General features: G+C 48.3%; 5 protein-coding genes across 5 annotated transcripts; 2 read left to right on the top strand and 3 right to left on the bottom strand.

Moving 5' to 3' along the window:
- Positions 1 to 10: 10 nt before the first annotated feature.
- GGI43DRAFT_383810 (uncharacterized protein) lies at positions 11 to 3,712 on the bottom strand (the record flags this gene model as incomplete). The annotated part of the gene is made up of 5 exons (XM_083203440.1): positions 11 to 1,575; positions 1,627 to 1,923; positions 1,990 to 2,676; positions 2,728 to 3,536; positions 3,609 to 3,712. The coding sequence occupies 5 exons, from the start codon at positions 3,710 to 3,712 to the stop codon at positions 11 to 13; spliced, it is 3,462 nt and encodes a 1,153-aa protein (XP_083060431.1).
- Positions 3,713 to 4,986: 1,274 nt separating this feature from the next.
- GGI43DRAFT_405153 (uncharacterized protein) lies at positions 4,987 to 6,495 on the top strand. Its single transcript, XM_083205994.1, has one exon. It carries the CDS (start codon positions 5,294 to 5,296, stop codon positions 6,284 to 6,286), a length of 993 nt encoding a protein of 330 aa, XP_083060430.1. The 5' UTR covers positions 4,987 to 5,293; the 3' UTR covers positions 6,287 to 6,495.
- Positions 6,496 to 7,127: 632 nt separating this feature from the next.
- On the bottom strand, positions 7,128 to 9,033 carry GGI43DRAFT_44782 (concanavalin A-like lectin/glucanase domain-containing protein). Its single transcript, XM_083209845.1, has 3 exons — positions 8,691 to 9,033; positions 8,319 to 8,624; positions 7,128 to 8,263 (listed from the first exon to the last, which is right to left on the bottom strand). Exons 1-3 carry the CDS (start codon positions 8,941 to 8,943, stop codon positions 7,281 to 7,283), a joined length of 1,542 nt encoding a protein of 513 aa, XP_083060429.1. The 5' UTR covers positions 8,944 to 9,033; the 3' UTR covers positions 7,128 to 7,280.
- A 2,053-nt stretch (positions 9,034 to 11,086) lies between these two features.
- GGI43DRAFT_427451 (uncharacterized protein) lies at positions 11,087 to 15,086 on the top strand (the record flags this gene model as incomplete). Its single annotated transcript, XM_083208803.1, has 6 exons — positions 11,087 to 12,357; positions 12,426 to 12,637; positions 12,697 to 13,403; positions 13,462 to 13,793; positions 13,893 to 14,335; positions 14,399 to 15,086. The coding sequence occupies exons 1-6, from the start codon at positions 11,671 to 11,673 to the stop codon at positions 15,084 to 15,086; spliced, it is 3,069 nt and encodes a 1,022-aa protein (XP_083060428.1). The 5' UTR covers positions 11,087 to 11,670.
- Positions 15,087 to 15,175: 89 nt separating this feature from the next.
- Positions 15,176 to 16,972, bottom strand: GGI43DRAFT_405148 (uncharacterized protein). Its single transcript, XM_083205993.1, has one exon. The coding sequence runs from the start codon at positions 16,681 to 16,683 to the stop codon at positions 15,475 to 15,477; it is 1,209 nt and encodes a 402-aa protein (XP_083060427.1). The 5' UTR covers positions 16,684 to 16,972; the 3' UTR covers positions 15,176 to 15,474.
- Positions 16,973 to 17,393: the final 421 nt, after the last annotated feature.

Below are 17,393 nucleotides of genomic sequence, written 5' to 3'. Positions count from 1 at the left end.
AGAGAAGCCATTATAATGTCCCTCTCCTCTTCATCTCTCTCAAAAGGCCCATCAAGGCGAAAACTTTTTCATGTCGGCAGTCTTCGAAAAAGGGTTCATTCTCATACATCTCTCGTAGTTTTGAGGCTGTCTCAACAACCTCTTCCTCACGGTACAACTGAATCGCAGACTTTTTAATGCCCAGAGCGTCGAGATAGAGTTTTTCTGCTTCGGCAAAAGCGCGCTGGCGAGAGGCATCGCGAAGAACGGCCTCTTCTTTGGATTTATTTGCAGCGTAGTTTTCTCGAGTAATGGTAGCCATTGAGGTGGCCGTGTGGCGACGGCGGGCGCGGTGACGAAAAGCACGATTGCTGGTGCCTCCTTCGACAGATAATATTGATCTAGTATCATCTTCCTCGCCAAATGCATTAGCACGTAGACGACTGCTTAAGGCTAAATTCTCCATTGTGGTTGTATACAGCGGGTGGGCTTTGCCGAGTGAGACAGCCATGATATCCAAGGCTTTTTGATACTTGACTTTGGCGTCTTCGTAACGGCATCGTATATCGTCAATAACGGCGAGCTTTTGCAAAGCATCGGCAGTGTTGGGATGTTCTGCCCCAAGGGTTCTAGTTTTGATGTCGAGTGATTTCTTGTAGAGTGTCTCAGCCTCATCAATAGCATTGCTAGCCTTTGATACGTGTGCAAGCTCATCGAGAGCCTCAACGGTAAGAGGATGGCTCTGACCAAACATTCTCAGGTAAGAGATGTATACACGACGATAGAGCGCTTGAGCCTCTTCCATCTTCCCTAGCTGTTCCCACGTAGACGCGAGCTTTTGCACTGTACTCACAGTTGTCGCATCTGTAGGCCCAAGCTCTTCCTCCTGTGCATGTTCAATAATACCATATTGATCTTCCGCATAATCGAAATCTCCTTGAGCAGTCGCCGCTGAAACTTTAGCTAAAGCGACCCGAAACCCAAGGGCTTTATCGATGGACGCCAAGTCGATATTCCCCAAGACTTCTGCGCTTTTTTCATACTGCCCTGTTTGCTGAAGCAGCGACGCAAGTGATAGAGCGGTCTGGATCCTCTCACCGGCATCAACGTTCGACTTTTGCTGCAGCGAGAGTTCGAAGCAACCCATAGCTTGCTCCAGGGCACCTTGTGTCATGCAAACATTTCCCAAGACCTGCCAGGCAACATCGTCCTCGTCATGCTCCAAGATACTGGACCAGTCATCGTAGCAAGCTTTTGCATGAGGAGCCATGATTCTCCCAAAATCATGAATTTCCCGCAGATATGAAGAAGTCGTTTCTTGTTCCCGAATTCCATCTACACAGATATTACAGGCTAGCCATGCGTTTTCTTTTTGTTCGCCATCTTTAAGCGTGGCACGCACGTACTCGCGAGCTGCAGGGTCAAGTATGAACGTTTCAAAGGATGCTGTAGAGGAATTTGTATCTTGCGATGCGGAAGGCGAGCTAGGAGATGAAGTTGCTGATGCCGGTGGTGATTCGCTAGAAGAAGTCTGTATGAAATTCTGATCAAAGAGGTACTGCAAGACGTCGTCAAGCCTGTTTGCATCCCGAAATGCTATGTTAAAATTAGTATCGCTTTTACTCCAATAAATGCCATGAAACGAACCTCTAATTTCCGCAAAAGCATCTGCAAATCGTGTTGGAACATTCTTTGGTCCTTTCGACGGATTGAAAAGAGCGACTGGAATAATTGTGTACGAAAGCATTGCGCTAACACGAAGCACTGTCCTTGTTACAGAAGATTGATCGAGAGTCGAGCCCAATAGTCTAAGCGGCATATTGGACTGGAGCTGGCTCTGAAAAAGAGAGACGTCAAGACCTTTCTTGCTGATTGTAGAGGCCGCGAGGGCTACAGACTGAGGATGGCATTTAAGCTGGCGCACCAACTTATAAGCTGCGTCAACTAATCACATTCGTTAGTTATGTAATAATCTTAAAGGGAAAGGGAATTTTAAGAATTTTTTCATACCCTCACGATCATTCTGTAGGGAATCGTCCCCCACAGCTGAACGAAGTAAGTCTACTGCTTCTTCGTCCAGCATAGGCCCAACATGTAATTTTGTCCCCCAGATACAGCTACTGCTCTCCCTTGAAGTTAAAATGATCTTACCCGTGAGCGTAAGAGGAATAAAATCGGATATATCAAACGACGGTTCCACGTTATCGAGGATAAGAAGCCATTTACCATTGTCAGGTCTCATAAGCCAGTCTTTAACGGCTCGGACTACAGACTTGACTCTTGATGAATCCAGCTGCTGAATGCTCTTCACTTTGACCATATCTTCGACTCCAGTGAGTCCAAGATCGTTTTCTACTTGGATTCGAGGCATATCCTTGGAGTAGTATTGAACAAGAGTGTTGGCGAACTCTAGATAGCTCGTCACAGCTGTCTCCCAACTCTCGGCCCAGATCCAGAAAACAAAGGAAAGGTTATCCCTATTGATTTCGGCGTAGTCTCTTGCCAAGGTAGTTTTACCGGCACCCACGTCTCCCCATAGGCCGGCAATGCTGATATGCAAAGCTTGTGGATCATTGGGCGGGCTGAAGCTAGCTTCGAGCAGCTCGAGCAAACTCGTTCTGTGTATCATCGCGCATGGCTCACCGGGTAACTTGTATGGAACATCAAAGTTATCTTTCAAGTACTCGAGTTGTTGATCTAGGTTCGAATTAGTTATATGATCATGCAGGGCACAAGATCCTTCCTTACCTGTAGCGACGTCAAACGTCTTCCTTTTCATCTCCAAAAGACCAGTGGCTTTAGCCTTATGAATCATTTCGCGAAATCTGTTGACAAATATCTTGTAATTTGCGTCACGGCCTTGGAATTGAATCAAGCCAGAATGGGTGGCGGATAACCCAATTTGTACTCCGTCAGAGCCAGACATAGAATGTCGTTGCTCGACAATAAATCCATCGGATGTTTGTTTTGTCTCGTAAAAGGATATCTGCGGCAAGTTTTCTGTGATTGCCTTGAACGCTTCCATTTGATTCTCCAGCCATTCAATATCATTGGCCTGAGGTTGCATAGTAGGTGTCCGAGAAGAACTGCGGTTTGGAAGCTCGTCAAATCCTGATGTCGTCCTTCGAATTACATACGCGAGCGGTGTTGGAGACAAAGGCCTACCAGGAGACAGTGTTCCCAGAAAAGCCACTCCGCAAGTTGATAACTCGATATTTTTGATCTCTGCGTCTACGGCTTCGCTGGAGATGATGAGTGCGCGCTTAACGATCCACCCTCCTAAGCTATGAGCGATGAAGAAGAGCGGGCGTCTACTCGTTCCGTCACGGTCTCGTTGACTCCCTAATTCCTTGACCAAGTCCAAAGCTCTGCCATAGAGCACATTGTGCACAAGGTATCGGTAATTAGCCCCTTCGGAAACATACCCATATGTCATAATTCTGGCATTAGGAATATCTTCTGCAAGAAGATCTTCCAGCCAGAACTTGGACTTGCCACCCTCATGTGAGATCCATGATCTGAAGCCTTGCCCACCAAGGCCATGGACGGCTACAATGCTGTATTAGGGGTTAGTTCATGTGTTATGTGTTGGGAATAATGACGATATGACGCCATACTATTACACGTACTCTATATCCGCGTCCTTAGAGTCCTTCACAATCTTCAAGCCGCTCCCTTCTGAGCTCCTTTGCCGAGTCACTGCCCCTCGAACGCGCTGGAACAGGCCCGCCATTCGTCTCGGATACAAGCGCACAGGGGCTGTGCAGAGGCTGTCGCGGTATGAGTAAATAATGCCTTTACTGGGTATTTTACAGTCGATGGGAAACGATGCGCAAACATGAAGCCTACTTGCTTGAAGATTAAATGGCAAATGCGTCAAATTTGGGAGCGAAACGAAGGATGAAAGATGAAAGCGAGATGAGAGAAAGCGAGAGAGGCTATGTGGCTGGTGCAGGAGCTGTCGGGTAGTACAAAGGCGACTTCCTGCTTTGGGCATAAAGCTGCTAGTGGGCTGAAGTGTCAGCGTGTGGTTGTACGCCATGGAATATATTATAGTGAGTAATCCCGGGTTAAATATAGAGTATCTAAACTACAGTTCTACAGCCAACATGGTGTGCTATACTGGTACAACCACAACAGCTTCGACAGTTCACTACCTTTTCATTTGCAGGGCAGATTTCTGGGGTGACACCGATGTTGTGCAGGCTGAACAGTTCATGGGACCGAGTGGCGCCAGACTCGATGCCGGCTATAGCCATCCCGCTTGCTAAGGCTAGCTACCTAAGGCATCCGACGCCTTAAAAGCTAGGTTGATCAGGTCTAGACCATGACTGCGGTGACTAATACTGTGATATTTGATATGGAAGAGTTATTTGTCGTATTTTTCTAATGAAAGAGAAGGCGGCGGGCAGTGTTGAACTGAAAGAATTTTTACAGTTCAGGTGGCAATGTGTTACCCAGAACCACCTATAATCATCTCCACTTCTGTTATAGGGCTCTCAAGATTATTGGATTTGGCACCTCGGTATCGGGATGTAACGCTTGCATCATCTACTTTTCCATAAAGAAACAACATGTAGTAGTATTCTGTGTTGCTAACCAGTCCTGCATGAATTGAAATTTTGAGCAGTCAGCCGAGGGCAGACCGATGGAATGCAAGAATTTTGGGTTTTCTGTCGCCTCAATTGGTGTAAGTGCATCGAACATCTTGTAAATCTTCGCAAAAATGCCGCTGTTTCCCGCAATTTCTTGCCATATTGCCTTATTCATAGTAATATAATCTTAGCGACTCGTATATTTTATGCCTTATGAAGCACATCCCTTGAATAACCGCTGAATCCTTTGCACAATGGCTAAACTCTACAGCCCATCCATCCGCAGCAGTTCGTATATGTGGCGCAGCTGGATACTCTGAATCACAGGCGACCGACTGTGGCGCAGCCTAACCCAGACTTTTGTGCTAACAGTGGCGGCCTCTCGACCCTGCCAGGAACAGCATCGTCACATGCCACACAAGGCTGTCATCGCCGTATATGACCGTCGGCGAAGCCTCAAAAGGATTGGTCACACCTCGGTGAATGCTAAATACAATTAAAGATAATCCATTAATCGAAATATATATTTCTCTATAAATTTCTCAAGGTGCTCAATAATTTCGTTTCCTGCAAGAACAACTACAGCACATACAAGCATTGGTAGCTGAAGATCCATTTAGTCGATCATCTCACTGCCACTATCGTTTCGACCTATACCCTTTTCCCTTCCTCATTTTTTCTTCTTCCTTTTTTTCCCAATTTCGCACATAATACATATTATGCCAACCGCCGCTGTTCTAAGTCCACAACCACATCCCTTTACTCAACATCTTCCAATCGACGCACCTTCACGGCGTAGTGAGCGCCTCATCGCACCCACGATGCCTCACGCCCACGAGACGAAGCCTCTTTGGCTCGTCCAACCACGCCTCGATGCCAGCGAATACCGCGACAAGCTGATCGGCAGCGTCGTCAAATACCCAGACCTTCCCACTGAGCGACACATCCCCTACCGCGAGGGCACAAAAATGCCCAGAGAATTGGTCCCCAACCTCGACCCCAAGCCTGTACAAGTCCGCGACGTCAAGTTCTGGACACGACGTATCAAAGATGCCGGCGTCTCGGCGAAGCTCAATGAGATTCTCGACGCGTTTGTTGATAGGGCCAAGGAGGACACTAGCGAGAAGATGGCCACTGTAGCACGAGTGTGGCATATGGATTCGCCAGGTGAAAAGTTCAAGGAGCTCCTGAAAAAAAAGGAGTACTTCGAGGAGCTGTTCGATCTGTTACGGGATAACCACGGACAAGGCTACTTCATCACCGACATTGTCACCCTCACAAATATGGAAATCAGCGATTCCTCAGGCCGCACATCAGGGGTTGGTGCAGAGGTGAAGGTACCTATACCAGATCCCAGCTTCAACCTCAATGTCGGCGCCGGTGGCCGCTTCCAGGTCCATCGCGAAAAAGGGTACTCAGCATGTTATGAGGAAGAAACCATCATCTTCCTCGGCTACCGGCTTGTCCGGCTCGAGAAGGTGGAGGGCACAAGAGCAAAGCTGGGACGAATGTTCCTCGGCAACAAGAGTGGTTTTACGGTGAGAGACGGATTCGACTACTGGCCGGAAATGGTGGAGAGAGCTGTAGAGGGGAACTCGGAGCCTTTCCTCGGAGGCATGGATGAGGTCAGGAGGCCTGAGGAAGAGGAGAGTGCTGCCGAGTATGACGCGATTGCGGAGGAATTAGGATATGACTTTGAAGTGGTGGGATAAAAGGGCGGGATTGGCTTTGGATAAAGACTCATTTAGCGTTACGAGACTCATGATTACATTACGGAAGCATTGAAGCGGGCGAAACAGTGGCATCTGTGCTGGACTGAGACCCCAGATCTAGTGGGTCAAGACAGTCAAATTATATTCTAATAGATCTAGCTAGCGAAATGATATTTGGCTAAAGACATTTCATTTTAATTTTGAATCTTGTACCCAACCAACTGCTCACCGTCAGGTTGACCCAATGTACCGTGCGAAGAGAATGACAATACCTAATTCTGGATCATGGCGTTATCGAATGAGACTGATGTAGACGCGTTTAGCACCTTTAACAATCTATAGAGTAGAAGGCCTTACAAGACATACTTGAAGCCTTGGGGTTTCGGCAAGAAGTTACTACAGTCACAAATAGTAAAATCATAACACAATTAAAGAAAATTTACTGCCAAAAATGAAGCCCTTATACTATGTAATCAGCTATCTACAACTCATGCTACCCCAAAAGCACCTCAGTCCCCTTAGAGTTCGCAGAAGAGACAAATGAAAAATCCAAGTAGTCGCAGTTCGCCAGGGCCTTCAAAGAGGTGGTATCGTGTCATGGCCCTCCTAGGTATCCGTGCAAATGTTCCATCCATAGCAGAAAAAAAATAAGGGCCTGTTCTAAGGTCTGGGGAGAGGCAGTGCCACATATAAAGACAAAAAAAAAAAAGGCTCAATTGAGCCAACGTGTTGCCGCCGTGGCGGTGAATCCCGATGCTATACAAACTCCAAGGCGCCCGTGCAAAAGATATGTAACAATGTGCAAGATGGTATTGTGTGAGTATGTGGTATGTGTGAACGTGAATGAGAATGAGCAATGCTTGGTGGCTCCCTTTATACCTATGGTCCTGATGTCGGATTGGTATTTGGTTGATGAGTAGCGGTTTTTTCGAGATCTAAAATTCGGTATCTCTGTTTTCGTGAATTCATTTGCTGAAAGTTGAGCAAGTCTATCTTAGCTTGATGAAGTTCCGCTATTTGAACTGTGGTTTGAGCCGTTGGATTCGGAGCTGTCGCTTCTTTCACGGCGCAGTGGGCTCGCCCCCTGTTGTATCGCATCGCTGTAGCTTGGAACAGGATCCTCGGGTAAAGCTGGTTGGCCGTGTCCTGCAGGCCGTATTGTTGCCGATGATTCGCCCCTGCTACGGTTCATAACGTGGATAAGAGGCGTATACTCCTCCTCCTCGCTGTCGCTGCTATACTGTCGATTGCGGCCCTGGTGGAGCCTTGGGCTTGAGTAATCGGGCGGCGGGTTGGTGGCGTCTTCAAGATGGAGCTGAAGGGGGTTCTCATCCAAATGCTGCTCGTCGGCGAGATTCATGCTGCTGCTACTAGGCTCACCACTCTCATCCGACGGCACGAGCTGGGCAAGGGAGATATCGGTTGGGCTCCTGACGGGACCGGGGCTAGTGGGAGGAAGAACTCTGAAATTTCCGCTCCGTGATCGTCCGTGTTGTACGTTTAAATTCATGTCATTTTCGCCAACTCGGACGCTATACGGTGTGCCGCTCACAGAGTGTCGATGAGCGCGGCCCTGCGAATATGAAAAGCCATCTTTGGTACCAGTTTCCAGGAGAATGCTGCCTTGCTCAGAACCGTACGGGGGCGGGGGAGCCAAACTGCCCGTGACAGGGGCCAGGCCCCATTTCTTGACATTTGCCTCGATGAAGACGAAACCAGATTGACCGAAATTGACGTGGACTGAAGCGGGGCCGTTTGCTCCGATGGCTGGAAAGAAGTTTTGGGACTTCAACCCGTGAACCACCTCTTCGAGCTTCTTGCCGTTTCGTGTAAAGAAGATGACGCCAGTCCGTGGTCTGTATCCAACGCCAACAACATCACCAGTGACAATCTGGGGACCGTATGGGGTTCGGCTGAATGGTTGGTTATAGTGTCGAGAGCCGTTGGAATGATAAGCGACGGAATACTTGTGGTAGCCTACAACCGTTGTTAGAATCGCGAAACGCAGATTATTCGAGAATAAAAAACTTACCAGGTAGCCTAAAGAGAGGATATGGCTTGGTGGCCATACCGATAGCGATGAGCGTATTCTCGGGCTTGTCGTAAACCTTGGCTTCCCAGTAGTAGACGTCGTTCTGCTTAGGCACGGGCAAGTTGCTCAAGACGGTGCACTCGGAGTCGAAGAATTCAATTTCGGTTCGGGCCTCGACGAAGCAGTTGGCAATTTCCAGCTCGGGTTCAAATTCCCAGGCAGAGACACCTTTTTCTTGGATAGCAAGGTACTGTGAGAGCGAGATGTCTGTTTGCGCGGACTCTGGAGGGTTCGCAGTGATGAATGCTGGATTTCAGATGGTCAGTATATCGTCTGCAATGGCAGTAATAACGCATAGGGAGCGTAGCATACCTTTAGCCCTCAAGTATTCCGTCCTTGACATATCGTCCATATTCTCCAAGGCCTCAGCCTCTTCTCTTGCAAATGCCTGCTCATCGTCATATTCACCGGGTCGGCCGATACGGTCGAGGATAATTCGACCTGAGCCAGCGCATCCAGATGCCCAAAAGATGAATACAATGAGGAAAATAAGTACGATGGAGCCAAAAGAGGACACCAGACCGATGATGACGCCCGTCAAGGCGGAGGATGGTGACGACGCCATGGTGATGACGGGATTTCAAATCAAGCCGTCGGGTCAGTGCGGCAAGTGAAGTCGCAATCTAGCATTCGCTCGCAGCGAAAACGAAGAGACTCCGCAGAGTCCAAAGGACGACACGGCGTCTCCGCCGCGACAGTCGCAGCGCTGTGAGCGTTGGCTTGCGTTGGTGAGGAGGCTGCGGGGATGATGCTCCAAAGGTCGATCTGCAGCGTCGAGAGCCAGAAGCGTTGGGCGCAAAGCTGCAAGCGGTCCTGCAGATCCCGGGCTCGCTACAGATTGTCGAGAATATCGTCGCCGACACGTTCGAAGCAAGAAGAAAACAAAAATGCTTTATCGGACCGTTCCGGAGCTGCCGCTACCAGAGGGCAAAAAATAGTTGAAGGTTGATGGAGGAGAGTTTGCGTTTTCGGGTCGCCACACTTGGAGGGAGAGCGACTCGGAAGGGTGGCCTGGAACGGGTCGTGAGGCGTTGTAGCGAGTGCCAGCGACGTGCCAGCGACGTGCTTGTTTAAGAGCGCAGGCAGTGGCGGGCACTAAAGCAATAGCGGCGAATGCCTGTTTACAGCGCCGCCGTAAGACCCAACCAACGCCTGGATTCTGGCAGGGGCCCGAGCAAAAAAGAGACCTAGAGGAATACGGGCTAAGGCTGAGAGGAAAGAGATGGAGTGGATTGGATGGTAAGAGAAGCGTCCGATGCCAGCGTGCGCAAATAAAGTACAAAAGGAACAGGGAAAGGGGGAAGACTTGGAGAAACAAATGAGACTATGCCTGTAGAGGATCAAGAAATTGAAGTAATACAAGAAGACAATAAGAGAAGAAGAAACAAATGATTCGCTGCTGCTGCAGGACAACGACCGAGAAACAGAGAAGACAAAGGATTCGATTTAGAGAGTTTGCGTTCCAAGTTGGGCGAAGTCTGGGACGAGTAGAGGAGAAAAGGGAAAAAAGTGGAATATCAGGCCAAGGGACGGCTGGTACAGGGTACAAGCTGCGGTGCATTCCACGCGCGCGATGGTCGAGGCGGAGAAGTACATGCAGGCATCGCTGCGGCAGATAGGGTTTTGCGTGGCGGCCCCGTGGCAGCGGCTATCTGGGTAGCGGGGAAGCTAAAGTACCGGCGGCTGCTCCAGATTGGACTCCCTGGCCGGGTACTAGTGACATGGCGGGAGCTGCGCTTCTTTTTTCGCTCTTGTTTCGGTGGATCGTGTGACGCAATGCTTTGCGTATGGGCGCAGCCTCGTGAGCAGCAGCAAATAATCAGCTCAGCCGGCTCAGCTCCGACACGCTGAGGCATGGCGGCATTGGTGATTCCATACACGCCACCGCATTTACCTGTGCAGCCCAAGTCTCAATATCAAATCTAAGCACCTCTTTTCTGTCTCTTTTCCCTCACATTCCCAGCTGGACCCCTTCGGACGACCCGGCGTCTAATTCAGAGCACTGAGCTTTGACCAGTTCCAGCCCCTGTAGTTTCACCCACACAGCCCGGGTTTCAAGCCACTTGTACGCTGTATCGGCCTGTCAATGCGGGCTTATGCGTGCCATTCTCCCAGGGGCTCTAATTGTATCAATTGCTGCTATTCATAGCACGCAGCCGCTCAGCTAGCATCTCAGGTAAGAGTCTGGAGTAGTAGCACTACTAGTACTACCCCGTATCAAAATTAGGTAGATTGAAGAAGCAGAGATATCAATGGATCTGATTCGCACCTAGCTGAATAAGGGCAAATCACTGTAGACCGTTTTACTCTCATAAAGAGAAATAAAACAAACACGATGCAAGGGCGGACACTGTGAGACCACGCCGCTATCCAATGTTCTGGTTCCTGATTTCAATCTCCGCACAACATACACACGTAAGATCTTTAAAATGCTGTGTGGTATCTGTTTGAGCATACCTTAGGCTGTTAGCAGCCTCCCCTGTAGGTTTATGCTCTTGTCTTTGAACTGCCCAGTTGGTACTATCAGGTACGAGGTTGTATTACTTGTGCAATTGCCCAAAGCCGAAAATGGAAATTTTTTGTAAGCAATTATTAAGAGTTGCCAGTATTATTGCTTGTCATTTGGCGTAGACTCTTTTGAACAGCAAATGCAGTGCCCAACTAGGTAGTATTAATCGCTATTGAGGTATATCCCTGATGCAACCATCGCTGGATATAAGCGGAATCTCTATTGTAATCTGGCTGGCAGGGTGATACTGAGAAATCTGGAAATTACCTGGTAGGCAGGGAACAAAAATGTGAAATGGTACACCCATACGCAAAATATCTTATCATTCTACACGCTATCATTGTGTTATAAGAGCTATTATATGGGCAATAATATACAACAGCTATATATAACTTTTACTGCCTCTACCGCCTCTACCGCCTCTACCGCCTCTACCGCCTCTACCAACAAAAAATATATCATAACTTTAATGTTCCTAGTTGTGTATATTTGATTTTTCCGTCCCTACTCTTAAGATTACATGATTTCATGCACTTCAAAGTCACGCCGCTGCGTCTAGTTGGCTGGCGATATGCACTCGACTAAGCACTCCTCACGAGGCTGGCGCCTAAAGGGCCGCGCCCAAGGTGCCCAACCTCCTCTATCTTCAAAAATCCTGTATTCTTCGAGTGGAAGCTCCAATATTCTCTTCAGGTCATCTAATTATCAACCGCCTATCTACTCAGTGGCGCGCTCATCTCCGCCCGAAGCTCAAGTGTTCCTGTCCAAAGCGTCGTATAGCCGATGCTAACAATGTCGCTGAAAAAGCTCACACACGACAGCTATCGAGTAGGCTGGATCTGTCCACTAGAAGTGGAACAGATTGCGGCGATGGAGATGCTGGATGAAGAACACATGCCTCTCGAGCAACCCTTCACCGACCATAACGTTTATAAGCTTGGCAGCATAAACGGACACAACGTTGTGATTGCTGGCCTCCCACAGATAGGCAATTGCCCTGCGGCTACAGTCGTTACACAGATGAGGATGACATTTCAGAATCTCAGATATGGCTTGCTGGTTGGCATTGGAGGTGGTGTGCCTGTAGAGACAGAAAGGGGGATGATCAGGCTAGGGCATGTGGTAGTCAGCAAACCGATTGGAAAGCACTCTGGAGCTGTCCAATATGATCACGGCAAGGCAAGAGATGGTCATTTTGAGCGCACCGGTTTCCTTGCTTCTCCGCCACCTGTGCTTCTCAACGCTGCACAAGCCTTAATTGTGCAACGGGATAGGATGGACTACGACCCCATTTGGAAAGACACACTGAGATTCAACACGCAACTCCGAGGGCTGCGACGGTTTAAGTTCCCAGGCATCACTAATGATTATCTTTATCTACCAGATTATGATCATAGAAGCGGGGAATGTCTTGCGAGAAAGGAGGATGTAGCCCAGATCAGCGCATCGAAAGGCCAGTCGATGAAGATGGTGAGGAGTATGTTGTTGTGCATCGAGGCATTATTGCTTCTGGAGAGTTAGTGCTTAAGGATGCGAAGGAGAGAGATCACTTGGCACAACAATATGGAATCTTATGCTTTGAGATGGAGGCAGCGGGGGCACTTACAGATTTCCCTTGCATGGTTATTCGAGGCATTTCCGACTACTGCGACTCTCATAAGAACAACAGCTGGAACGGCTTTGCGGCTGCGGCCGCCGCCGCTTTTGCAAGACAATTATTCTTCCACATACCCATCGAGTCAGCACAAGAGTAAGCGTAACCTTACGACGGAGATAATATCTGGATTCGCAGCTAATTCTTCAAGCAAGAAAATCTAATAATACTTTCAATCTTCCATTATATTTACCCGAGATCAATCGAGTCTCAAAGTTTGTTGCAAGGGAGGGGGAGCTTACACGAATGCAAGAGGCTCTCCGGGGAGCAGTAGAGAGCCGTCACGTTGTCGTCCTTCATGGATTGGGAGGTATAGGCAAGACGCAGCTGGCAATTGAATATGCTCATCGTCACCGCAAGGACTATTCAACAAGCATTTGGCTAGACGCCAGAAACGAAACCGCAATAAACGAAAGCTTCACTCGATTGGCAGAACGAATTCTTAGCTATGACCTAGCTGTGAATTACATCTCTGTTGCGGTTCAAAGCCATGATCAAAGCAAAATTGTGGCAGCAGTTAAAAGGTGGTTTGATGAGCCTGCGAACAATTGTTGGCTAATTATTTATGATAATCATGATCATCCAAAATTAAGCAGTGCCGGTATTAAAGACCAAGACTCCTCACTTCTTCTTAAAGAGAATGCTCTTCACGCGAATTTTGTTGGCCAAGGGATGGAAGTGACCTCAGAGCCATTTGATATTCGCAAATACCTACCGGAGACTGACCATGGTGCCATCGTCGTAACCTCCCGAGAGCCTTTAAATAAGCTGGGTAATTGTATCCATGTTAGGGAGTTTGAACGTCTGGAAGATAGTCTAGAGATACTGGCATCGACTTCCTCTCGAGCCAATATAAAACAAGGTAAGTCTTCTCGGCTATCTATGGGAATAATGGACTAAGACAGTTTTAAAATACATAGACGGCGCAGCTGCTGATCTTGCGCGGCGACTTGATGGGCTTCCTCTTGCTCTTGCATCAGCAGGAACTTACTTGGAGCAAGTTCCTATAACATGCGCAGAATATCTCCAGCTTTATAATGAATCTTGGGTACAATTACATGAAACTACCCCAGAACTGGCGTCATACGGTAAAACCTTATGTACGACATGGAATGTCTCATACACGTATATTAAGGAGCAAAATTCAAATGCGGCACTTCTGCTCCGCCAATGGGCCTATTTCGATAATAAGGACCTATGGTATGAGTTACTTCAGGGTGGCGAATCCTACAAACCAGACTGGTTTCGAGAAGTAACAATAGATATTCTTACATTTCACATTATAATGAGGCTGTTATGCAGACACGGACTTGTACATGCTAATTTGCCTAATACAACTGATGCAGAACAGCGCTCAGAGTCAGTTGGTTATAGCATACATGCATGCGTCCACTCTTGGATGATTTATGTTCTTAACCGAGATGTTTGCAAAGAGATGGCTCGCGCAGCGCTTCACTGCGTAGGGTCACATATCCCAGGGGAAGAAGAGACTGAGTTTTGGTCCAAGCAATGGCGGCTCCTAAGACATGCCGATCGATGCTACCATATGATCAGGACCATGCATATAGAAGATGAAGAGATCTGGCTTCTGTATGCGTTGGGTTTCCTATACGCTGATCAATGCCGATTTGATGAAGCAGAAGTTATGTATGAGCGAGCACTCATAAATTATGAGAAGGTATGGGGGCCGGAGCATAAATTGACACTTGATGTAGTTAATAATCTAGGAAACATTTATACTGAACTGGGCCGACCAGATGAAGCCAAGGTTCAGTATGAGCGGGCGCTTCAAGGGTATGAAAAAAATGGGGGGCCGATGGATATATCAGCACTTGGCGTAGTTAATAATCTAGGAAGTATCTATGCTGAAGAGGGTGAACTCGATGAAGCCGAGTGTCTATATGATCGGGCACTTGAGGGATATGAAAAAGTACAAAAGCTGGATTGTATATCGGCACCCGACATAGCCGGCAACCTAGGACACCTCTATCTTCATAGATACTGCTTTAGTGAAGCTGCAGACATGTATGAATTGGCTCGTCAAAGGCTGGAGAAAATATGGGGACCCGGACATATATTTACGCTTGACATGGTTACTTGTCTAGGAAACCTCTATACTGATGAAGGCGATCATAGTAAAGCCACAGCCACGTATGAGCAGGCACTCGAAGGATACCAGAAGGCTCTGGGATCTGATGCTATCAAGACATACATCCCTGCGTTGAACTGCCTCCAGGGCTTTGGGAATCTTTGTTTCAAACAAGGCAAACATCAAGACGCAAGGCAATACTATCTTCATGCACAAGAGGGGTTTCGTGCTGTCTTTGGAGCTGATGATGAGAGGGTTATGTGGTTGTCAAATAGATTGAAAGAGATTGACACCATTGTAGCCGGATTAAATACGGGAAGGGTACGGTCGAGGATCTCCGGCAGTTTATCATTGAAGAAGAATCGTCTGAATCGTCTGAATCGTCTGAATCGTCTGAATAGTCTGAATCGTCCGAAGCATCCGAATAACGATACCTTTAATGTAACAGTCCTTTGATTTAGTGTATATAGCGTTACTTTGATCTACTCAGAGTGTCTAATGGTACTAAAGTTAGAGGGGGGGGGGGGGGGTAGAATTGTATATAATCGGGGTGTAATCATCGTTTATTTAAAAACTGGGGGAATAACTATATATCTCAAATCACAGCTTTCGTTCATCGTTGCGTTACGTGACTGCCGTGTCTGTCTGCATAACAAAAGAAAGAAAGACAAAAGAGATATTCATACCACCCACCCACTTCCCAAACCCTCATCAAAAAATACCAATAACAGCGAGCCAAGTCTTTGAAAAAGAGAAAAGCATTCAATTATTTCACATTTGCCAGCCCATAAGTAAAACCCACATCCCATCATCCCATCATCATATCAACAACCTTGTCCCTCATTCAAACATCGGTGTTCTCATCGGTATTTGTGCGCCGATAACCACTCTTGGTTCGTCTCGCCCTACGTTCCTCTCTCTCCTTCCTCCTCTGCTCCCTCAGCTCAGGCATTGGGTGGTGGTAGCTCTTGGTGCCGACTTCACTCTCACCCTCCTCCATAATAGTCGAGCCAAGGGTAGTCGAGCCACCGCTGCCACTGGCCGTGCCAGACAGCAGACTCTCGCTCAACTGGCTGTCGGTCGCCGCGCCGGTAGCTCGCTGGTAGGCAAAATCTCGCTGGGCCACCTTGTCAGCCGCCCGCAGTCGTCGAGCCTCAGCCTTCAGTCTCTCGGATTCCCTGTTCTCTCTGCGGTCTGCGGTCGAGTACACCTTTCGGATACCACCGCTCCTGGTCTTGGGGGGTTCAGCCTTAGGAGGAGGATCCGAAGTAGGAGTAGGTTCCTGGTGAGCAAGCAGTTCGGATGTTGCGCCAACGGAAGATTCAGCTGCGTTTGTAGATCCTTCCCATTCTGAGCCTTCGGCCTCTTTGTTGATTCCACCAACGCGGGCGGCCTTTTCGTGACGGTAGTTGCGAAGGAATTTCTTGGCGTCTCGCTCTGCCTTTTCATCCACGACGCCCTCAAATTCGTTGGAGCTGGTACTTTTACCCTTTTCGCCGCGCTTCTTTCTGCGCTCAGCCTCTCGAGCTTCTCTCTTCTTCTTGCGCTTCTCGCGGGCAAAAATGTCACTCGCGCCGGCAGTAATGCCGCTGAGAGCAGTGCTTTCCGTAATTACAGTGTGACCGTCATCCTCGTGGTCGTCGTAGCGCTTATAGACGCTTCCACCGCCCAGATCAGTCGAGGCGGTAGCATTTGAGAGAATCGTTCCATTGGGCCCCTTGCGACGCAAAACCGTAGACTTGTAGTCGTCCCAATCGTCGTCTTTGAAGTGGATACCGCCGTTCTTGGCCCAGAAGAAGAACCAGATGCCCGTTAGGACAAAGGCGACGCCGATGAGGGCGAAAAGGGCGAAGAAGCCGGCATTGTTGATGTCATGGGGGTCGAGAACACCACTGGACGGATCGTTGGTTCGTTTGGCGAGTTGTCGAGAAAAGAGGCGGAGTCCCTCAGCGAGAGGGCCATCTGGAGAGCTGGGGATGGCGTCGGTGTCGATAACATCGACAGTTTGCGTGCCGGTGAGGGCCTGTCCGGCACTCGCCAGCGCCGGCGCCATATTGATAGATGGATGCTTTAACGGACCGAGATTGTTGGAATGCGGAATGTCTCTCTGGTTGAATAAAACGTGGACGGGCTGCGAGAGGGCCAATCGTAGTCGTGTCAGCCAGCCAGTCTCTCCAAAAAGAGCCTTGGCCGTGCGCTTGAGAAAGCAAGAGGAAATATCTATCTCACTCTCGAAATAAAATTGTCGTGACGTTATCAACAACAACAAAAGTTGAGGTTGAAGAGTGCAAAAGAGCGCTAACGAAAACAAAGCGTGCGTGCGTGCAATTAGTTAGGCAGAATCCTGCAGCGGGTGTTGTTCCTACAGAAACAAGGGGGCTGGGGTGGACGTGGAGTATTTTGCAGTGCTGACGACCATTCGTCCGCAGCAGGCCAATGAGCTAGCTTTGTTTGATCTACAGCGTTATGCAACAGCTCGAAAAAAAATCATTAAATAAAAAATACTTTCTTTCTTGAAGTGTGTAAGTATCTATCTATACAATTAAGCAAATCATAAATTTTTCCTCTTAAAATTTCACAGATTACCAAATAAGTTACGCCATCAATGTTCGATACCTCAATACTTGTAACCAAAAATAGCTCTAGTGACAGCATCAAGCGTAAAGTAAGCACTCCAGCTCGCTGGCCCAGCAACGCCCCACACAATCGATCGATCCAATCACGCCCAGAGCTCAAAGCCCACCTATCAAGCCCATCTACTAG

This window comes from Trichoderma evansii (genome assembly GCF_050947405.1).
Source record: "Trichoderma evansii strain SZMC 28006 chromosome Unknown GGI43scaffold_10, whole genome shotgun sequence".
In the NCBI taxonomy this organism is placed as follows: Eukaryota; Fungi; Ascomycota; class Sordariomycetes; order Hypocreales; family Hypocreaceae; genus Trichoderma; species Trichoderma evansii.
This window is presented reverse-complemented; position numbering and strand designations above follow the sequence as displayed.

Bases quoted from the DNA above. Each gene is read 5' to 3' on its own strand.
- GGI43DRAFT_405153 (XM_083205994.1), top strand. From the start codon at position 5,294: ATGCCAACCGCCGCTGTTCTAAGTCCACAACCACATCCCTTTACTCAA.
- GGI43DRAFT_44782 (XM_083209845.1), bottom strand. From the start codon at position 8,943: ATGGCGTCGTCACCATCCTCCGCCTTGACGGGCGTCATCATCGGTCTG. The intron at 8,625-8,690 runs GTATGCTACGCT...TCTGAAATCCAG, and splicing joins GGAATACTTGAGGGCTAAAG to CATTCATCACTGCGAACCCT. The intron at 8,264-8,318 runs GTAAGTTTTTTA...CAACGGTTGTAG, and splicing joins TCCTCTCTTTAGGCTACCTG to GCTACCACAAGTATTCCGTC.
- GGI43DRAFT_405148 (XM_083205993.1), bottom strand. From the start codon at position 16,683: ATGGCGCCGGCGCTGGCGAGTGCCGGACAGGCCCTCACCGGCACGCAA.